Source organism: Colius striatus, chromosome 1, assembly GCF_028858725.1.
Source record: "Colius striatus isolate bColStr4 chromosome 1, bColStr4.1.hap1, whole genome shotgun sequence".
NCBI classification, from domain to species: Eukaryota; Metazoa; Chordata; class Aves; order Coliiformes; family Coliidae; genus Colius; species Colius striatus.
The window spans coordinates 96,927,329-96,945,919 of record NC_084759.1 but is presented as its reverse complement, the minus strand read 5'-3'; the positions used below and the strand labels follow the sequence as shown (position 1 = coordinate 96,945,919).

Below are 18,591 nucleotides of genomic sequence, written 5' to 3'. Positions count from 1 at the left end.
TTCAAGCTTATGTGCATATTCATGTTTAGATGCCTTTACGTTCAACCAGAGGCAGTTAAGTCAACACAAGGTTTAGAGCTGATGCAGAGGCTACAGTGTATTTAGCTGGACCTGCAGAATTACTGAATGGTGGTGTCCCTTGTCATTCCATCCATGCTTTACCCCAAACTTAGCTAATAGAGGGCCGCAAATATGAAGTGTCATGTAAATGAACACTTTAATCATCTGTGGCATAGCAGCCTGAAGTGCCTGAATTTGTAAGAGTGCTGATGCATATTTTCATAATAAAAATATCACATCTAGAGCCACAAGATTTTCATCACCATGCCATAAATACAGTCAAAGCATTTGTATTTTATTTAAAGAAGCAAATTAGAAATGCTGGATATATAATAATAATAACTTAAAAAGTAATAACCCTCCAGGTTTCAAACATAAAAAGAAGAATTTTGCAACCCATTAAAAAAAAAATAAACCAAAACCCCCCAAAGGGCCAAATTATCTGATTTTCAAGTTGGAATTTGAAAGCAGATTGGAAGCTATGTAAGTTCACCAAGTGACTTGGAAAATCAGAGCCTTAGAATTCTATGCATGCAGGCAGCAGACCACAGCCTAAGTACCAAGCAATTTGCACCTCTGTTTTAGGCTTCAAGCCCTTGCCCTTCTATGTTAGGCCCTGGCAGACAACTTGGCTGTTTGAGCAGAATTACCTAGTGTTCCTACTTTTCCTGTCACGATTCTATCATACCTACTCCTTGGTCACCAATATCTGATGGCAGGACAAAGTTCAGTGCAGCCACTCCCTGAGAGGGCAATAAACCCTCCTTGGGCAGCCATCGCCAACTTGACAGAGGTAGAGGTAGAGACGGGATTGACTGGAGGAAAGGTATTTCTAAGAGACTAACTGCAAATAGCTAATTTTGTATAAGGATTCTTACTAGAGGACAGTCCTAGTTGAAAGTTACAGCTTCTTTTTGAAGAATAAAAATGATGACTCTAGTGTTCTGATCTACCAGCTAGGTTCAGATCAAAAACACTGTCTTTTCCAATCACTTTTTTGAATGTTATATTTTTCTGCTATGCTGAGAGGAAGAAATTGCAAGAAGCAATTTGTAGGAAAATAATATCAATTCTCTAACTCAAAAGTTTTGCTTTTTTTTTTTTTTTAAACTTTAAAATTAGTATATGATCAATGAGAGACAACAGCCCTACGTATGAGAATACAGCAGTTTAAGATATATGCAGGAAAACCCCAGTTTCTCTTGCAGCTTTATTATTAAGAAAAGCTACAAAGAAGTTCCTGATACCAGTGAAACAAAGCTCATGTTAATAAACTTCTTGCTTTCAATTCCTTTTGTCTGCAGAATTGGAAATTATTCTCTTCCTACTGACGAGCAACACTTTGAATGAGGATAAAGAACTTGCTTATTTGGGCTTCAGTGTCATTTCCCCCCTGCCCTTGTATGAACAATGCAGTGGGTAGTGCAACAAGGGTAGGCTTGCTAAATTTTCAGTTTGTTGTTGGGAAACATTAACCTTTGCCTTGTGTAATAGTTGGACTGGGCCTTGGAAGGCGCTTCCTTGATTAGCTGCATAGTGGGTGGTGGCCCCTCTGACAGACACTCTGCTGCAGGTTATTTGCTATATTTAGACACCTACATCAGCATTTAAGGCCTTGCTGTTTAGGTCACTGAATACAGAGGAAGGTATCCAGTGTTAAGTACCCGCATTACTGTGCCCTGTGTGCTGTCTGTCCCGTCTCAGCATTTCCTGTGACTTGCTCAGTTCATCCTCCACTTCTCCATCAAAGTCTTTATTCCAGATAGGAGTTTGATCCTGAAGAGGGAAAAGCATGTCAGACACAGATGCACAGGGCGTTCTTGGATTCATTAACACCTTTTCTCATGAAATCATGAGTCTAAGAAAGGCATTTATAATGTCATATATTGTATTACAAATCTCTTGAGATCAATGGAGTCAGATAACCATAAAATTGCTGCAACAGAGAGCAGACTCCAATCATATGTATCACTTTATTAAGTCAAGGGATAGTTTTTCATGCTTTAGTGGGAATTGTCTGATCAAAAGAAGAAATGAAAATATTATGAAAGAGGCAGTTTGTGTGATATGAACATTTAGCAGAAACTTTGTTTACTGTGTAACTTTAGTAATGGAACTATCTTTTCTACTGACTGCCAAGACTCTTGTTAGTCACATAGAAATTATTTTAGAAAGTTTTGAAGTATACTGTGTTTTTAAAGGATAGGATGTATATTTTTTAATATGGATTAAATTCCAAGGGAATTCTTAGAGCACTGTGGTATTCTATAATTAGATTTGATTGCCCATGAACTTGATAAGTCTCTTGTAATGCTGCTGTCATAACTATGATGTTATATGAGATTATGTAAGACCCGTGTCTTACAAATGTTTACAAACTCAGGGCATCATACTAGAATTGTGAAAGAATGGAAAACCTTTCAGGAAAGGAGAGCAAAACTCTCAATTGCTGTCAACGAATTGACTTGAATTGTTTGAGGGAAAGAGACCTGCTTACTTTCATAGTAAAACTGAACTAGTTTTAATCTGTACCCTAGATTAGACATTTGAAACTAGTTTATGAGTTCCAGTTGCACAAAAAAAAAAGAGTAGTTGCAATGTGCAGGTATCACTTTTACTTGGAATAAAGTGTTTTCTCCCATCATTAATGAGCGTGCAAACCATTTAAGGCACGTGGGCTACATGCAAAATATTGGCACTGAACTTTCTAGTTTTCCAGAATAGTTTAGCTGAAAATTACCAAATTTTCAAAAAATGAGACTCCACTCTTCAATTAGACCAGTGCTAAAGACTGCTTTCTAGATGACTCCACATGCTCAGCTGATAAAGCTGCATGATATATTTTTTCCTTTACATTTCAATCTTTTCAGGAGAAATTTTTGATTGCTTTTCATAGTAGAACCAAAAGTAAGTGCAAGCAAACAAAGATAAATCTTAAAAATTAACTGTTTTAAACTTTTTGAACATGTAACACTATCAACTACACAACTTTTGTGGATATGGAATGATGATATTCATGTGGCAGGGAAAAACACACTTTGTCATGTAAGTGAAGCAAAAAAATTACAGAAATCTATCCTTTTGTGTCCATCAGCATAGATTTTAATTAGAAAAGCTGCTTCAACTTGTCTTAAAAAAACAGGCAGCACCACTCAGGCTTTTCCATTTTTTCATGAACTGCCTTTCCATGTCATCTTCCAGTATCTTTCTTATCTGGACTTGAAACAGTGCGTATATCTTATAAAACATGTACATACATATGTGCAGTTACAGAGGATCTCTTAGTGTCTGTTCACTGAATTCTGTAGAAAGTTTGTCAATGTCACAGTGAGTTATTCAATAAAATAGAGAGAAAAATCAGACCTTGTTGAAAATTGAAGGTAGCAGGATAGACCACTAGTATGCCTGAAAGCTGTAGCTTTGGTAGTAGCTTTGCGAACAAAATCAGAGATGCTGTGTGCGCGCATTTTGCCAGCACAGGAAAATAAGGGTGGATGACACTGATGCCTGAAATAAGCAGGATTAAAAGTAGCAACTGTTGCCATTAAATATAACTTTCTTTGGCAGGGATGTTTTTTGCTTATGTAGCAGGTATGTGCTTATATATATTAATTTATGGATAGGCAAGATACTTCATGAAGTAACAAGCTTGAGCTGTCCTAAGGAGAAATTTAAGTATGGCTGTTGGCTTCTGAGTGAAAAAAATGCATACTGCAAACTGACTTTATTAAAGCCTGTTGTAATTAGTCATCTGGGTAAACTAGAAAATTCTTACAAAAAAAACACCCAAACCCAAAACCAGTTTTGATGGATGAGAGGTGCTTTCTACTGGGAATTCCAGCTCTTTTTCACAGCCACAGGAATGCCATCAGGGTAGCAGCTGCAACACTTCCTATGGCCTGGCCAAAACAGTCATTCCAGGTGGAATGGGGAGCAGAGAAAGACTGTTTGAATAAGCTAAGGAAAATGGAAGTTGCATCTAGGATGTCTTAGAATAATGCAGCTTTAGGTCTTGGAAAGTATATGAGAACCCTTTGTAAGTACATCCCAGGGGTATAACATGTAGAAACACCACGTGAATGAAAGATTGTGCTGGCTATAGACTGTAGAAATCTGTCTTCTACAAAACCAAACTGAAAATGACAAAAAAGTTTATAACCTTTGATGAGGCTCTGGGCCAGTCTTACAGCTGAAGCAGAGGATGTCAGTTTTTCTAAGACAGAATTGCGCAAGCCTGTGAATTGCAGGATTTGCCTCTGATAACAGAGGATTGGACTTGCTGATCTTACATGTTCCTCCCATTCCCATTTAGATGTGTATGGGCTAGTCCAGGAACTGTTACTATTCTGTGGCCGTTTTCTTTTTAGTGGAAATATGTTAATACTGTAAATATCTGCTGGCTAATTGAAATCATCCTTTTGGAACAAGCAAATTTTGCCTCTGTTTCTGCGTTTGTTTTTCAGGAGTTTGCCCTGTCATCTTCTGAAATGCTTCTCTTGGAAGGAACAGATTTATCATTAATTCTTTGCACTCTTGTTTATGTCCAAAAAAGTAAGCTATTAGATATGGGTAAAACAATTTCTCTGTGGATATTTTTTTTTGTGTTGGCTTGCATTTTCTGGTAAGCCTCGAAGAACAGGTCAGACTTGTACCTCTCCATTTTTAATTGTGATTGCGATAGAGGTACTTGCATAATTTTGAATGCATAAGCCTGTTTCATGTCCCAGTGGACAGAACTTACTCATGGACAATGTAGGTACCATCTCCAAAACCTCTGTTAGAAATTTCAAAATTACAAGAGAGCAAAACAAATTGTCTAATCATCTAGTCCTGTAAAAGCATAATCAAAATTCTATTTTGAAGTGAAAATACACTCAATTTAAAAAGTAGCTGATATAGTGCTTAACAGCATCAGATGAGATTGAAAAATGTATGAACAGAATATGAGTAAATTGTATCTGTTGCCAGTTTATTTTGAGTGATAAAATATCAATGTAATCAAAAATGTCACTGAAGAGGAAACAATGATAGGAAGGGGTTTGAAAGTCAGCAACTGGTTCTAAGTGGGAATTAGATACTAAGTCTCAGTATGACTAGATAATTTTTAGCTCTCTATATATATCTTTTGAGTGGGAAGTTGGAATATAGAAGCTGAATGTTGCTTTAATTTTTAAACTGCTTTAAACCAGCTAGATTTGTGGAAACTAAGTTGGAAGCAAAAGCAAGGTTGTTTTCTTCTTTTTTTTTCCTTTTGAAGTATCATTGTTTGGGGACTTTCCCCTGGACACTGTTCAAAATTGTTTTATTGTGAGACATTTGTTGTTTGCTGATCTGTGGTAGATACCAGAGATGCTACTTTGGCTCACCCTTGCATTCCTGGATTAGAGCACTGAGACTTCTAAATTCTGTCTTGTTAAATTTGTGCGTAGTATTTGAGTGGCTATATGAATGGTGCTATTGCTCATCCACATTGAAATGCAATTAAAAGCCCCTTCCTAGGGATCAGATTCATCAAGTAACGGACTGCCCTTTCCCTGGGTTACCCAATTCTCCATGCTCAGAGAGAGTGAAACAGTGTGCCATGAAACAATTCTGCCACAGCACATTTACATTTAGAACGTGGAAGATGAGTGTCTGTGTTAAAATTTCAGTGAGGAACCACATACCATCTAGAAATACTTGCAAGCTTCATACATTAGTTACATCCGTGCATTGAGGTACATCTGCAGTATATATGCCTCCTGGATAAAAATATTTTTAGTCTTTGTCTCTGAATATGTTTAGCAAAATTTAAATTTCCAGTGTAGCTAAAATGAAGATTTTAAAGACCATAAATATGAAAAGTCTGAAGACTTGAGGTTTTCTTTTCCTAATGATATCACCCAAGGAATATTACACTACGGAGAAGAGTCAAAGTAAGACAAGAAGAAATAAAAAATAATCTACTTATATTATGAGAAGCAATTAGATGTTCTTTAACTGGACAGTAAAGGAACTATTTTAAGTGCTTCCTTTTGCTTCAAGCAGGTGGCTCAAGCATGCTATTTAGAGTGCATTTACAGTCAATTGATTCATGGCTAACAACTTAAAAATATTACACTTCCTGAAGGCGTTATAGCCAAAATGTGATAGTTATGCCTGAAGCCTGAATTAAGTTGAATTATTATTAAGCAACAAAAAGCAGTGACATTTAACCAAACTATGTTTTAAACATCTTGCTTGAAATTTATATGAGTAGTCCTAGGACAGAGAGGTTTTATTTGACACAGATATTACCTGCAGTGTACATTGAAAAAAGACCAAACAAACTCTTGCTGCAATAATGTTGGTGTTTAGGTTAGGAGCTACAGCGCTTTTGCCTTCACTGTGACTTTTTAAATCTGTTTTTGTTGGTTTTTTGGTGGCTTTTTTTTTAATTGCTGTCATCTGTGTCCTCTCAATCTCACCTGCACTTCTCATGGAAATTTAAAACACTTTGCAAATATAGCTGTTTTAACTCTCGGAATTTTTCTGCTGGGTAAATCTCCTTCTTATACAGGACATAGAGATGCAGAGAAACTGAATATGATCTTGAGCAATCTACTTACAGCTTAAGACATTAACTGGATAGAACTCATTGTGAAATCTTGGCTGCACTGGAGTCAGCATTATAACTCCTATGGAGTACAGCAGAATCGGCCCCAGTGCCTCAATTCGTGGTCCTGTCCCACTTAATAATAAACTGGAATAAGCATTGCATCTGTGAAAACAAAAAGTGTTTAGGTAATAGCTTTCCTTCTGGAAATTGCTTTTCTTCCTATCTTTCAGAATTGGAAAATAAGCTTGTTTGCACTCAAATTACCCTTCTGCTCAGTGCTGCAGTTTCTGCAGTGAAAACACGCTCTTATATTTTATGGGCCTGACCAATGCATCAATTTTGGCATTCTTGTATCACTGCAGCTGAAAAATAGAGAGATAATGGAGAAATCTTTCTTTGAACAATCTTTAGGGATACTTTGCAAAGTTGACAAGGAAAATTATGAAAATCCGTACAAGGTTTGAAGGTTTACGAATATTCTCGTGCAGGGAAGTGTTTTCTTCCCTTCCACAAAAGGCCATCACTAGGAATATTTGGCCATGTCCTGCAGTTAGGGGGAAAAAAGAATCTTTTAAGTACTGTAACTGTAATCAAGATAAATATTGTATCTTTCAAAATATGTGGGGTTTTTTTTCTATTTCCTTCAAATGCAGCATATAGTATTTTTTTTCTTTTCTTAAAGCCTTTGCCTCCTTGTCATGACTCTAAGGAATCTATGCAAGTGTACAAACAGCACTGCAAAATAGCAGAAGAGTATCATGAGGTCAAGAAAGAAATTGCTCTGCTGGAAGAAAGAAAGTGAGTAACTTTGCCAAAATATTTACTGTTGTATATTGTCTTTGTAAAATCCTGTTTTAGTCATGAGGGTTTCACATCATATTTTCTGACCCTATACATCTACCTGATGGTCACAGTACAGCACCACAGTTAGGTCATTGGTCCATAGGATCAACTGGGATCACTAAGGACATGGAGTTGGCAAAGTTCTGGGACCTCAGTTATACAGATATCCCTTAAAACCATCATTTGCAGCCTCTAGGTGACATAGCAATGTAGTTTAACTGGTGTCAATTTAGTGTCTTTTTAGTTTTAGGCAAAGTTTTTTCAATTTAACTTCACACACGAAGAACATAACAGATTCTCAGGTTTATAATGCTTGACAATGTTAGAAAACATGTTTCTGTGAGGTGTGTTATCTCTCTGTGCATTGATATTTTAGGTGTTCATATCCAAAGTGCCTAAGCTGCAGACTTTTTTTTTCTGGTTTATGGCCTATACTCATACCCCTGTCATCTTTGCATGATTATTAAATGGCAAAGTGTGCTCTGCGACTCTTGGTCCCTTTCCAAGAGAAATCTGAAAAAGAAATTGAGAGATTGCAAAGAGGGTCATTAGTGAAAGTTTTTAACAGACAACCAGCCCCAAGGAATATCAGTTACTGCTAAGTAAAAATTCTCTTTCAAAAGCTTTTTTTTTTACTTTCACGTTTTAAGCAGTGTTGCCTTCCTCAGGGAGTTGCCTCAGTGTCGATCTCTGATACTTGTGAAAATGAAGACCACACCATCATTCTTCCAAATGCTGCTTGAACAGAAATATTTGCAATATTGCAACAGAGGTTGAAAGAGCTCTCTTGCAGAGTGCATTTGAGTAGAAGGTGGACTACTGTATGTGTTTCATAGGAATCTTTACACAGCTGACCATGCAGTTCAGCCAAGTTTACATCCATGAGAGTCTTCAGCTGCAAAAGCAAGCTTATGGGAGGGAAACCAGTGAAAGCCTGTAGTCTTACAAGTAAGACAGCCCAAAGACCTCTTCGAATACAGGCTATGCAGAGTAAGAAATTGAAACTAATCTTTAACTACTTGAGGTTTTCCACTACAAATCTCCTGCTGTAGGACTGGCATGGTACTCAGTTGCTAATAGACTGGCACAAAAGTTAAAAAAGAATTAAAAATAACCAGAAGGAATTTACACTACATTGTCCCAGTATTTTCATTTGATTTGTCATTAATTAAACTTGGCTAATCAAAAGTAATTGTTGTTTTATAAAAATATGTAGGGAAGAAAATGAATGAAAATAATTTTGCAATGATTTATCAGATTTTATTGTCTAATATAAGGTGCTTAGATGTGTGTTTAGCAACCAAGTGAATTCAGTGGAAACCATGTGTGTTTGTCTTCTCTTAAAATCCAAAAAACATTAAATAGCATTTACAATTATTAAATATTTATTGATTTATAAACTCAAACCCAAACTTAGAACTTTTGGTTTTAAGAGTCTACTAATGTAAATGCATTGTTATTACTGACACATCCCTGAATCAGTTATGCACATTTATGAAGTAATCTTGGAGACACTAAAAACTAGACTTGGATATATGTTTTTGCATTTACTAGAATTGAACAGAAATGCTGTTTGATTGCATTTTTAGATTCTGGAGTACTAGCTGGCTTAGAAATATTTTGCTTCTTGGGAATGGCAGGTACATGCAGAAACTTGTTTATTTGAACTCAAACTATCCTAATATGTGTCTGAGGCCAGAAGTCAGCCTCTCAGTAGTGGTTATTCTGGATGAATTAAGAGGCTTCAGGCCAGCATTTTCCTTCATTCCAACAGTGGATGTGAACAGTGGCATAATGTGAGGAAGCTTCCACCACTGCTACCTCTGCTGAATCTATTCTATGGATAGAAGATTTCATGCCCCAGTAAAGAGATGTTGAAACACGAGTAGCTGAATAAGGCAGCAAATAGAATGATATTGTTGTGATCCTTATGTGTCTTCTAATTACATATTTGTGGCCTAGATAGTCTCATGCTGTGTAGCTGTGAAATGTCTAAATGTGACATGTATCAGTGCAGCACTTTTCACCACCTTCCAAACCTCTTACTCTGAAGAAGTTGTCTTACAAGCACTAGGATTAAAGATGTTTAATTTCCTACAGGTTGGTGCACTGTCATTGTCTGAGATTTAAAAAAAACTGCAAGTGCCAGCTGAAGCTTCTTTTCTCCAGATGGGAACTACTTATTATTTCTCTCTCCAGACAGATTCTCCATTTTATATTATTTTGGAGGAAGTCTCATGTATTGCCTTTCCTCTTTGGGATATCTTTCCTTTGTGTAGCCATTTGTTTTTATAAAACATTCCAGAAACTAATTGGGACCTCTTTACCACATGAAGTTTGGTTGAAATTGAAAAGTGGATAAAAAAAACTGGACATATATAGCTTTACACACATGTAAACTTAAACACATGAAATTTGATTTTTGTATACATAAAATAGATAGAAAAAGAGTTTAACTGTGGAGGGGAAGGAATAAGCAAGAAGTAAAAGAGTTTTCATCTAGTGTTCATTGATTTATATCTAAACACATTCTTAACAGTTAGAGATTGAAAGTTAAAGGTTTATTGGGCAACATATGCTGAATGAAGAGTGGATTGCAATGGCTGGAGTGGCATGTGTGTTGAATATTTCATTCTCAGAGGGAAAAGCTTCTTTGACTTTTCTAAAAAAAAATCTGATGAGATGCACAGCTTTTAGTCTCAAAAGCAGTTGAAATAAAATTGAACAGATGGAGTTTGCACCTTTCTGAATTTTTCCCCTATTGCAGCTGTCTTCATCTTCTTTTACATATGAATTTGAATGTATGGGAGTGAAGATTCACAATTGCCTAATAAACCTGCTGTCTTTTGCCTATTTCTTTTAAATACTATTTTGATAAAATGGACACAGATAGAGTTTCATTCCTTGTAATGGGAACTAACAGTATGTACAGTGTTCTTCAGTGTACATATTAAGCAAAGGCAACCAGAAGTGCTGTTGGGTATTACCCCTGAACTTCCTCTCTACAGATAAACTCAACTGTGGAATTAAAATGTCACGTCCCACTGGCAATGTCTGCACCTGTAATGCCTACTGATTGTACATGGTGCACACAGCATCCTGAAGCCACTGATTGTCAGGAAAGAGCAGAAAATGGATTGAGCAAATATTTCTGATTTGTTGGCTGAAATAAACATTTGTATAGATATTGAGGCTTTCTAGTAAAACAAAAAAAAAAGGATTAGTATTTATTCTACTTTAAACAATTTTTGTTCCAATGTCCAATATTCAGTGTAACTTGTTATACGTAACAGAATTACCTACAGGTGTATTTCTAAAGGAGGCATCTTTAGGAAATGGAAAGTTGAGTAACATTGTGTTAAAATAGTAAAAAATATTTTCTCTTTTGAAACTTTTCAAAAGCTTTTAATTCTGCTTAGTTTGACTTGTCTCTCATTGGAGTGTCAGGATTAAGTATGGCCAAAGTAAAAAAAGGCAATGGTTGCTTTTCTTCAAGGCAAGAACAGAGCTTATTTACCTCTTGCTCTTGTATGCAATGTAGATGGCAAATGAAATGTACTGGGATGGCAGTGGGAGAGATGGCAATGACTATTTAACGTGAAAATGGGAAATGTGAGAAAGAGGGGTTTTGGGTTCAAAAAAGAGGAAATCAAAGGACAAGGCAGATAAGAAGGGGAAAAGAAATTCCTCAGGAAAGGGACAAACTAAAGGAAGGAAACAAGAAATGGAAAGAATTTAAAAGAACATTGTGTAGTTTTTTTTGCTAATATAAATAATCACAGCTTTCTTTGCTGTCTTTACTCAAACTGTCCCCCTGTATGCCAGCAATATGTATAAGGGACAAAATCACTCTGGAATGGCAGACACGATCAAAAAGAAAGAAAAGGGTGTGGAAGCAAGAACCTGCCACATTTAGGTCACAGAATGTAATTTAATTTATGTTCCAGAAACACACATGTATTTCCATAACAGATGTTTTTGGGTATCTAAGTTTGGGTGAAAGGGATGGGATGGTTGGTTATTTTGAGCACTTGTTATATTGCTATTACTAGATAATGACCCTGGATTATGTAGTTAAATATTAGGGTTACCATGGTTGCTAGCTATATCTTGTATTCTTAGCAGTGGCTGTTTTTCTCTTTTTCCTCCCCCAGACAATTCTAATATAACTCTCCAGAAAATATCATTTGATCACCACCTGGTTTAGAATCACTCCTTTTCTTTGCTATGGATATGATTTCTTTTCCTTCTTTTACACATATTACAGTAGACATACAGTGGAGATGTCTGCTTAATTTTGTGGTATACTTTAGCTTTAGCAAGCCCTCATGACCGCAGCATTGTTTCTATGGTCTTAAGTCCAGGTGGTTTCTCCAGGTCCACTATTTCTGGAGTGTCTTTACCAACACTGTTGAGATGGGTAATCTTCAGACCTGCAGGTCTTGCAGAAAGAGATTGGTGTAAACCATAAAAGCAACCTTTTATCTTAATAATTTTCCTGTACTAGACCTGATTTTTCATCATCCCATATATACACAAAATACGTGTAACTTGCCCAAATAGTGTAAATTACAGCTTTTCTAATACATAGAGAAACCTCAACTTGTCCTGTTGCAATGATGAATACTTACAGAAATTTTATGTGCTGACATCTGAGATATATTGTCATTTACATTAAAATAGGCTGTCTCGTTTTAAAAATGAATTAGTAGACTTTGAATACATAAGGACAGTCTCCTCAGACACCAATTACCTTGCAGAGTCTCGTGATTCCTCCTGATTCGAAAGCCATGTTAAGTATCAGAAAACTAAATGACCTTATTAGCCACCAGAACACACAAACACATTTTAGCTGGGAAGAAATGTGTAGTATCACAGATGCATGATCCTGAATACACTGTTCCTAATGGAGAAAAGACAAGTCTGCCTCTTTGTACTGTGGAAGCTCTTTTCCTTGAGTCCAGTCCATCTCCAAATACACTTGTCTCCAGATAGATCTGTCTGCTTCGTCTGTCACTTTTCTTGGTATTTTTTAATTGAGAATATTACTGTGAAGGAACCCTGTTTAGACAAGGTCAAGAGAAATAATTTCCCTGAGACCATGATGGGTTTTTCTCCTGCTCTGATATGTCTCATAGTTTATTGGTTTATGATGCAAATCACAAACTCCTCAAAATCACTCAAACTCACAAATCACTCAAACTGCTCCCCAAAAAGAACACTTAAAGCATACTTGCAGATAGTCTCAAAGCTTCAAGTACCTCAGCACCATTTGAGAAAATACCTTATCGATGCTGTTAATATTTAAACTCAGGGTAACCATTAACAGAAAACACTGATTACACAGTGCTAGATATATTTATTAAGCATCCATAACAAAGTCTAGATGGTGCAAGAGCTTAGTATGGTGTTCTTTAACCTCTGGAAGCTAAGTTCAAACCCTGGATTAGATCAGAAGCAAATGTTAGTTACTGTCCTCATCCTTTTGTGAGCTTCGTAAACCACACCATTCATAACATTTAGCAATTCCCTGGTACTCTAATTTTAGATCTGTGTGGCAGGCTGGCAGTATTTGCCTGAAACATCACCCTACCCTGTAAACAGGTGTTGATCCTGATGGGAAAAAGAATAAGAGGGTTCTGCTGACTCAGAAGTGGGCAATTTTACTACCTCATTGCAAGGAAACTGCTTTCTGTGAGGGAGGTCCTAGGCTGTTTGCTACAGCAATGAGTGCATTTTGATTTTAATGCATTTATATTTTTTTTAATGGCAAAGCTAAATCCCAGGGGGAAGAAAAAAAGAAGAAAAGAAAAAAAAAGAAGAGCTATCTGTGCCGCTTCAGTGTTACTGGAGAACAGCACGAAGCCATGCCTTGCACATAGCTTCATCTTATCAAGTCAGGACTGACATTCATTAATAGAGCTGTCTGAGTTTACACACTGTCTGTCTGTGCTGTTCCTGGCTCAAGCCCAAATAAACTAGTTAGTACTTTTCTTTTACATGTACTAAAAGTCCCCATGGAAAAGGTTTACCTGTTTTTAAGATGCTGATTATTTGTTAGTGTGTGACCTGCATCTCCCTTTATGAACCTCGTAGTGTAAGAAAAGTAGGGAAGAATTGTTCTGAATCAATTCATTTGGAACACTTCTTAGTCAATGGTCTGTAATTTGAAAAAGCTTAATTTAATCCATCAGTCCAGCATTGCACCAGTTGAATAATGGCAAAGAAATATTACCAAAGCTCTCTTTTGGTCCCAGGAGACAAAAGTCTTGTAGAGGAAGCTTTAAGAGACTGAAGTGATTAAATCTGCTGGACTTGTGAACCTGATTGTCCCTAAATGTATTTCTCCTTTTCTAAACCATACATGCAATTATTCCTTTGTGGCTTGAAATCCCATTAATAGGAGCTGGAATATTGAACTGTCTAGCAAGATCAGTTCGTCTTGGCCAATTTGAAAATTGGTTCATCTAGCATGGCCCAAGGAAAGAGAAACGAATCTGTTGATGGCTCTCTGCTTTTAAAAATTTTACAACTGTATTGTGCCAAATGTTAATAGAATTCTGCTGAACAAAAATACACTCTTGATATTTTCCCTTGAAGATCTGATTGAAGACACTTTTCACCTGGTGAAAGGAAAGAGAAGAGGCTTTGCTGCAGCATAGATGCTATGCATTACTTCAGTGGTACAGAACAAAGCCAACACATTTAGCTACAGGAGGGTTTCTATATACTGCAACTTCTGGATGATTTAAAATTGCTGTAATGGATACTAACTCTTCCCTTCTCTTTTATTTGTATGGGAAACACAGTAGGGAAAAATGAACGTGCCAGAGGTCTTTTCTAACTTGTGACTCCTTAAACTGCAGTTATTGTGACTGTAAAGGGTCAGATAAATCATGGGCAAACTGTGCTATCACTGAGACCTGTGGTAAAGACAGAGGAGTATCAAGCTGATCCTAAAATAGGGCCAGGTAGAAGTGTTTTTCAAAACCCAGGTGCTCTAAGTGGTACTTTTACAGCTATAATTTCAGTGATCAGCAAATACTGCAATGTTATAATTTCATGAATACTCTGACTTGTAGCAATAGTTACTGATCTGTGGGAATTTCCTGTCTGAAAGGCCAGGACAAGAGGTTTCCTTTAGAGACTGCAGCAAAAGCCATCTGCTTTAAAGGCATTTCATCTTCCCACTGATGATTTACAAGCATTGTTTTGACATGACTGAGAAATAAAGTCACAGGGCTATGAACAGTTAAGGATTAAGTAATCTCTGAGATAGAATGATCAAAAGAACTAAGAACCTTTTAAAAGAGACTTCCTGTCGCAGGAGTGAATAGATGATTTGACTGAAAGGGGGAGGGAAAAAAAAGCAGAGGCCAGGCTAGCCTATTGGGTAACTGAGTGGAGAGCGATTAGATACTCTGAGTTACTCATGCCTTCAATGTGTTTGCTTTAAGATTTCTTTAGTCTAAACTCGTGCTGTATAGTATCAATTAATACTATACAGGAGAGTCCAGTTCCTGGGCAGCTCTGGGAATACAGGGCACTGTACAACTCCATCCAGAACAAAGGGACGGCTTGAATCCTCCTATGTCTGCCCTTAAAAAGACCATGAGTGGTCAGGTTTGCAACTTTATCACTCTTCCTCAGCTGCAGGGTGAAGGTCTGAGCATAAATGCATTATAGAAACAGTATGTGTGGTTCAGATTCATGTGCCTAGTATTTACTGTGATCATTTTTATTTGATGCAGAGAAAAGGAAACCAAATGTACTTCACAAAATTTACTGATAAAGCTAACTAACTGGACAAAAAAAACCCCTCTCTTTCTTTCAAATACGTTTGGTGTTGAGAGAAAAATAAGCTGTTATTTATCTCCAGGAACTTAATTCTTCTCCATGAAATGCATGTTCAACACTTCCTGAAGTTAGAGATACTTGAAAGTCCTCAGCATTTTACAGGTTTGGTCACTGAAGAACAAATATATCACAGATGTTGGCAAGTTAATCTTTTAAAGTGAAGTTTTCTAGGTTTTTGTTTTGCAAGAGCTCAAGTAATACCATGTTAACAACCCATAGTCCAGCTTTAGTCTTAACACATGATGACAAATTTTTGTTTTCTGACATTTTTAATATCTTCATTTTTATATTTTTTTCATAATCATCAGAAAGGAGCTGATTGCCAGGCTGGAACAAGTGGAAAAGGAAAGCATGGATGCTGCTCAGCTGGCTAAGGAATACGCAGAACTGACAGAGGAGAACCGAACACTGAAGCTGGCCCAGACACAGTGTGTAGAGCAACTGGAAAAGCTCAGAATACAGTACCAAAAAAGACAGGGGTCTTCATAACTCTCAGCTAGCTTATGTAAGGCAGTTAACACAGGTCCTGGGCTGAAAAGAGATTTTAAAATAAAGGTCTGTTTAATATGTTATAATACTTGACTACAGATACAGAGTATGTAGAAGTCTATATTTGATTTAATGCTTGCCAGCCAGTAGCTTAATATAATGGATATTTCATCCATTATATAATGGATATTTTATTTCAAGCAACATAATTGAAGTTAATCTATCCCCATTATATGTTCTGGTAGATCAGGTTTCTTTTCTAAACATATTTCTTCCAATTTAAGAAGATATGGACACACTAGAAAATGATATAAATAGTCTCTGTGTTGGGAATTTGGACCATACTAAGGCATACAGCAGGGACAATGTTAATATATGGAATACATGTATGTTAATTATAGTTTGGTGAAGATTTTTTTAAATTATTTTCCTCATGCCTAAAGTGGTTGGAAGTTATCTTAAAGCAGATCTCCTCATTGGTAAAAACTACACTTAATTGTCCCATGTCAACTTTAAATTTTTGTATAAAATGTGAGAAATTGCACATTAAAAATCAAAGTAGTATATTTATTTCTTATCAAACAAATGTGCTGCCAGTAATACTTTGCAAGTAATGAAATTAAAAGGAAACAGATGAGATCAAAGTTGCCTTCTTCAAGCATAAAGACAACTTGAGAGTCTTTTTATTGTATCTTCTGGCAAGAAATTAAAAGTTAATTTCTGAATACTACTATCATAGCTTTAACTGAGAATATGTCAGAAAAAGTACTGTGAGGATATTTTGTTCTTATTTTCCAATCTGTTTTGAAACATAAGTGGCTGTAAGTAGGGACAGGAGTTCCATGATACGCAAATAACCGAGAAGTAAAATGTTAGTTTTACTTGCTCTATTTATCCCTGTATTTTCCTAGATCAACCAAAAATTCTTTGTTATACTTCCATTTCTATTCATACAGTATTTTTTTCATTAAAAGTGGATATAGAAAAGCCATTTCGTTTTCCGAATGTCCATAAATCGCCCTGTATTTTTAACTCTGCCTGACAGAGGCAGCTAGATACATCTTCATGAGGCTGGAATTAAACTTGATGCATCATTAGTATTGAAATGTGTCTTAATAATTGAAAACTATGAACTGGAGATTTCCAACAGAACTTTAGCTTTGATTAAGGTCACTAATCTATTATAAAAATGGGATTTTATGTTAATTGGAACAATTCCTGGGGAAGTCTTCTGGCACTACATTGTTGCCCAGCAACTTCAGCAGCAAAAGGAACAGAAAAATACAAGCTGACTGTTATTGCTCCATCCTACCTACAGTATTCCCTGCAGCATAGGGGTGAAAATAGGCTCTACATTGTGACAGACACCTGATGTTGCAGCAGGAGGATATGAGGAGGTAGCAGGAGAGGTCTGCCTTGTCCCCACTTCTCCTGAACCATCAGTGCAAGGGCAGCATACTCACCCAGCACTGCCTTACTCTGACCAGTGCAAAGGGAAATCACTGCTCTGAGGCTCGTGCTTTCTGCTGAGTTGCTCCATGGGCAATATGACACTGTATTTATTCTTCTTTCATTGTTATCTGAGGGTCTGGTTTTCACAGTATCTTATGAAAATGGAAGAGAAAAAATCAATAATGCTTAAAAACCACTTGGAATGTCAAGCTTCATAATACTGAACAAGCTCTGTCTGAGTTTTGCACTTATGGGAAACATACCCTGTATAGACTTCAAGGCTTTGAGCACAGGACACTGCAGAATCTAGGATGTATTATTTTTGTCTCCATTAAAGTGTTTTGAATAAGAAGATTCTGATTTTTAAAATTATTTTTTTTTATTTAGTCTGAAATTTTTCCACCTAGCTTTGAAAATGTCAGGCAGTCTGATGATTTCCTTGAATTATCAGAAAATTGTAAAAAGTACATAAAATTGTTTCGTTAACAGACTGGCTTTGGATGCAGACAGATTAGACAGCAGAACTTTACTTACAAATAACTGTGTTTATCTTGACATTTCCTATTTAAGTGCAGCCATTATGCTTTAGATGTCAGAATAATAACAGACCATACTCTTGGAGTAAAACCCAAGGGAGAGCCACAGTCATGTGGAGAAGGAAAGACAGGCCTCATTTGTGACACATAGTGATTTGAGAGCCAGGAGATATGGGGTTTTTTTAACCTATAGATACTGACCAGCATGGGAGTCTTCAGGAAATGTTTTTACAGGTGTATAGCCACCAAATTCTTGGTGTGACCCAGCTGTCAGCCTGGATGAATATAGAATACTTAAAATATGCCAAACTAACTGAAGTCAGAAATTTGCATTTAATCCAAAGTGTGGCTATTTGAAATCAAATTTTCCTCCTACTTTTAGTTATGGCAAAACTAAAAAAATAACTGATTTATATCGACATGTTTACCTGCCAGCATGGATGCTCATATGCCTGAGAACAGTCATTCAGAGAAAGTGCATCACATTCAAAATGAGTGAAACTGGTACACAAGTACAAAAGAAAAAAAAAATTAAAGCATCTTATGAAAATAATTTTAAAAGAAAAAGTAGCAAGGGAAATGGAATTTAAAGACAGGAGGGCAAACAAGTGGAATTTCCAACCAATATTAATAGGCAAGACAAATTAAATCACAGAACGCAGTAAATTGTTCAGATGTTGCAAAGAGCAAAAATGGCAAGAAGACCCTTCTGAGAGGTAACTACTGTATCTATCATCCATCTCTTGATTATTCAATGAAGAGTATAATAATGATAAA

At 36.5% G+C, this 18,591-nt stretch overlaps 1 protein-coding gene across 2 annotated transcripts in view; it reads left to right on the top strand.

The window, feature by feature from the left end:
• Positions 1-17,630, top strand: part of MAP3K7CL (MAP3K7 C-terminal like) — a 28,675-nt gene extending 11,045 nt beyond the window's left edge. For both annotated transcript variants that reach the window (XM_010201811.2, XM_061988656.1), the window contains 2 exons: positions 7,320-7,435; positions 15,646-17,630. In XM_010201811.2, coding sequence (XP_010200113.1) covers positions 7,320-7,435; positions 15,646-15,826 — 297 coding nt within the window. In that variant the 3' untranslated portion in view covers positions 15,827-17,630. The remainder of the gene's footprint in view (positions 1-7,319; positions 7,436-15,645) is intronic.
• The last annotated feature ends 961 nt before the right edge of the window (positions 17,631-18,591 follow it).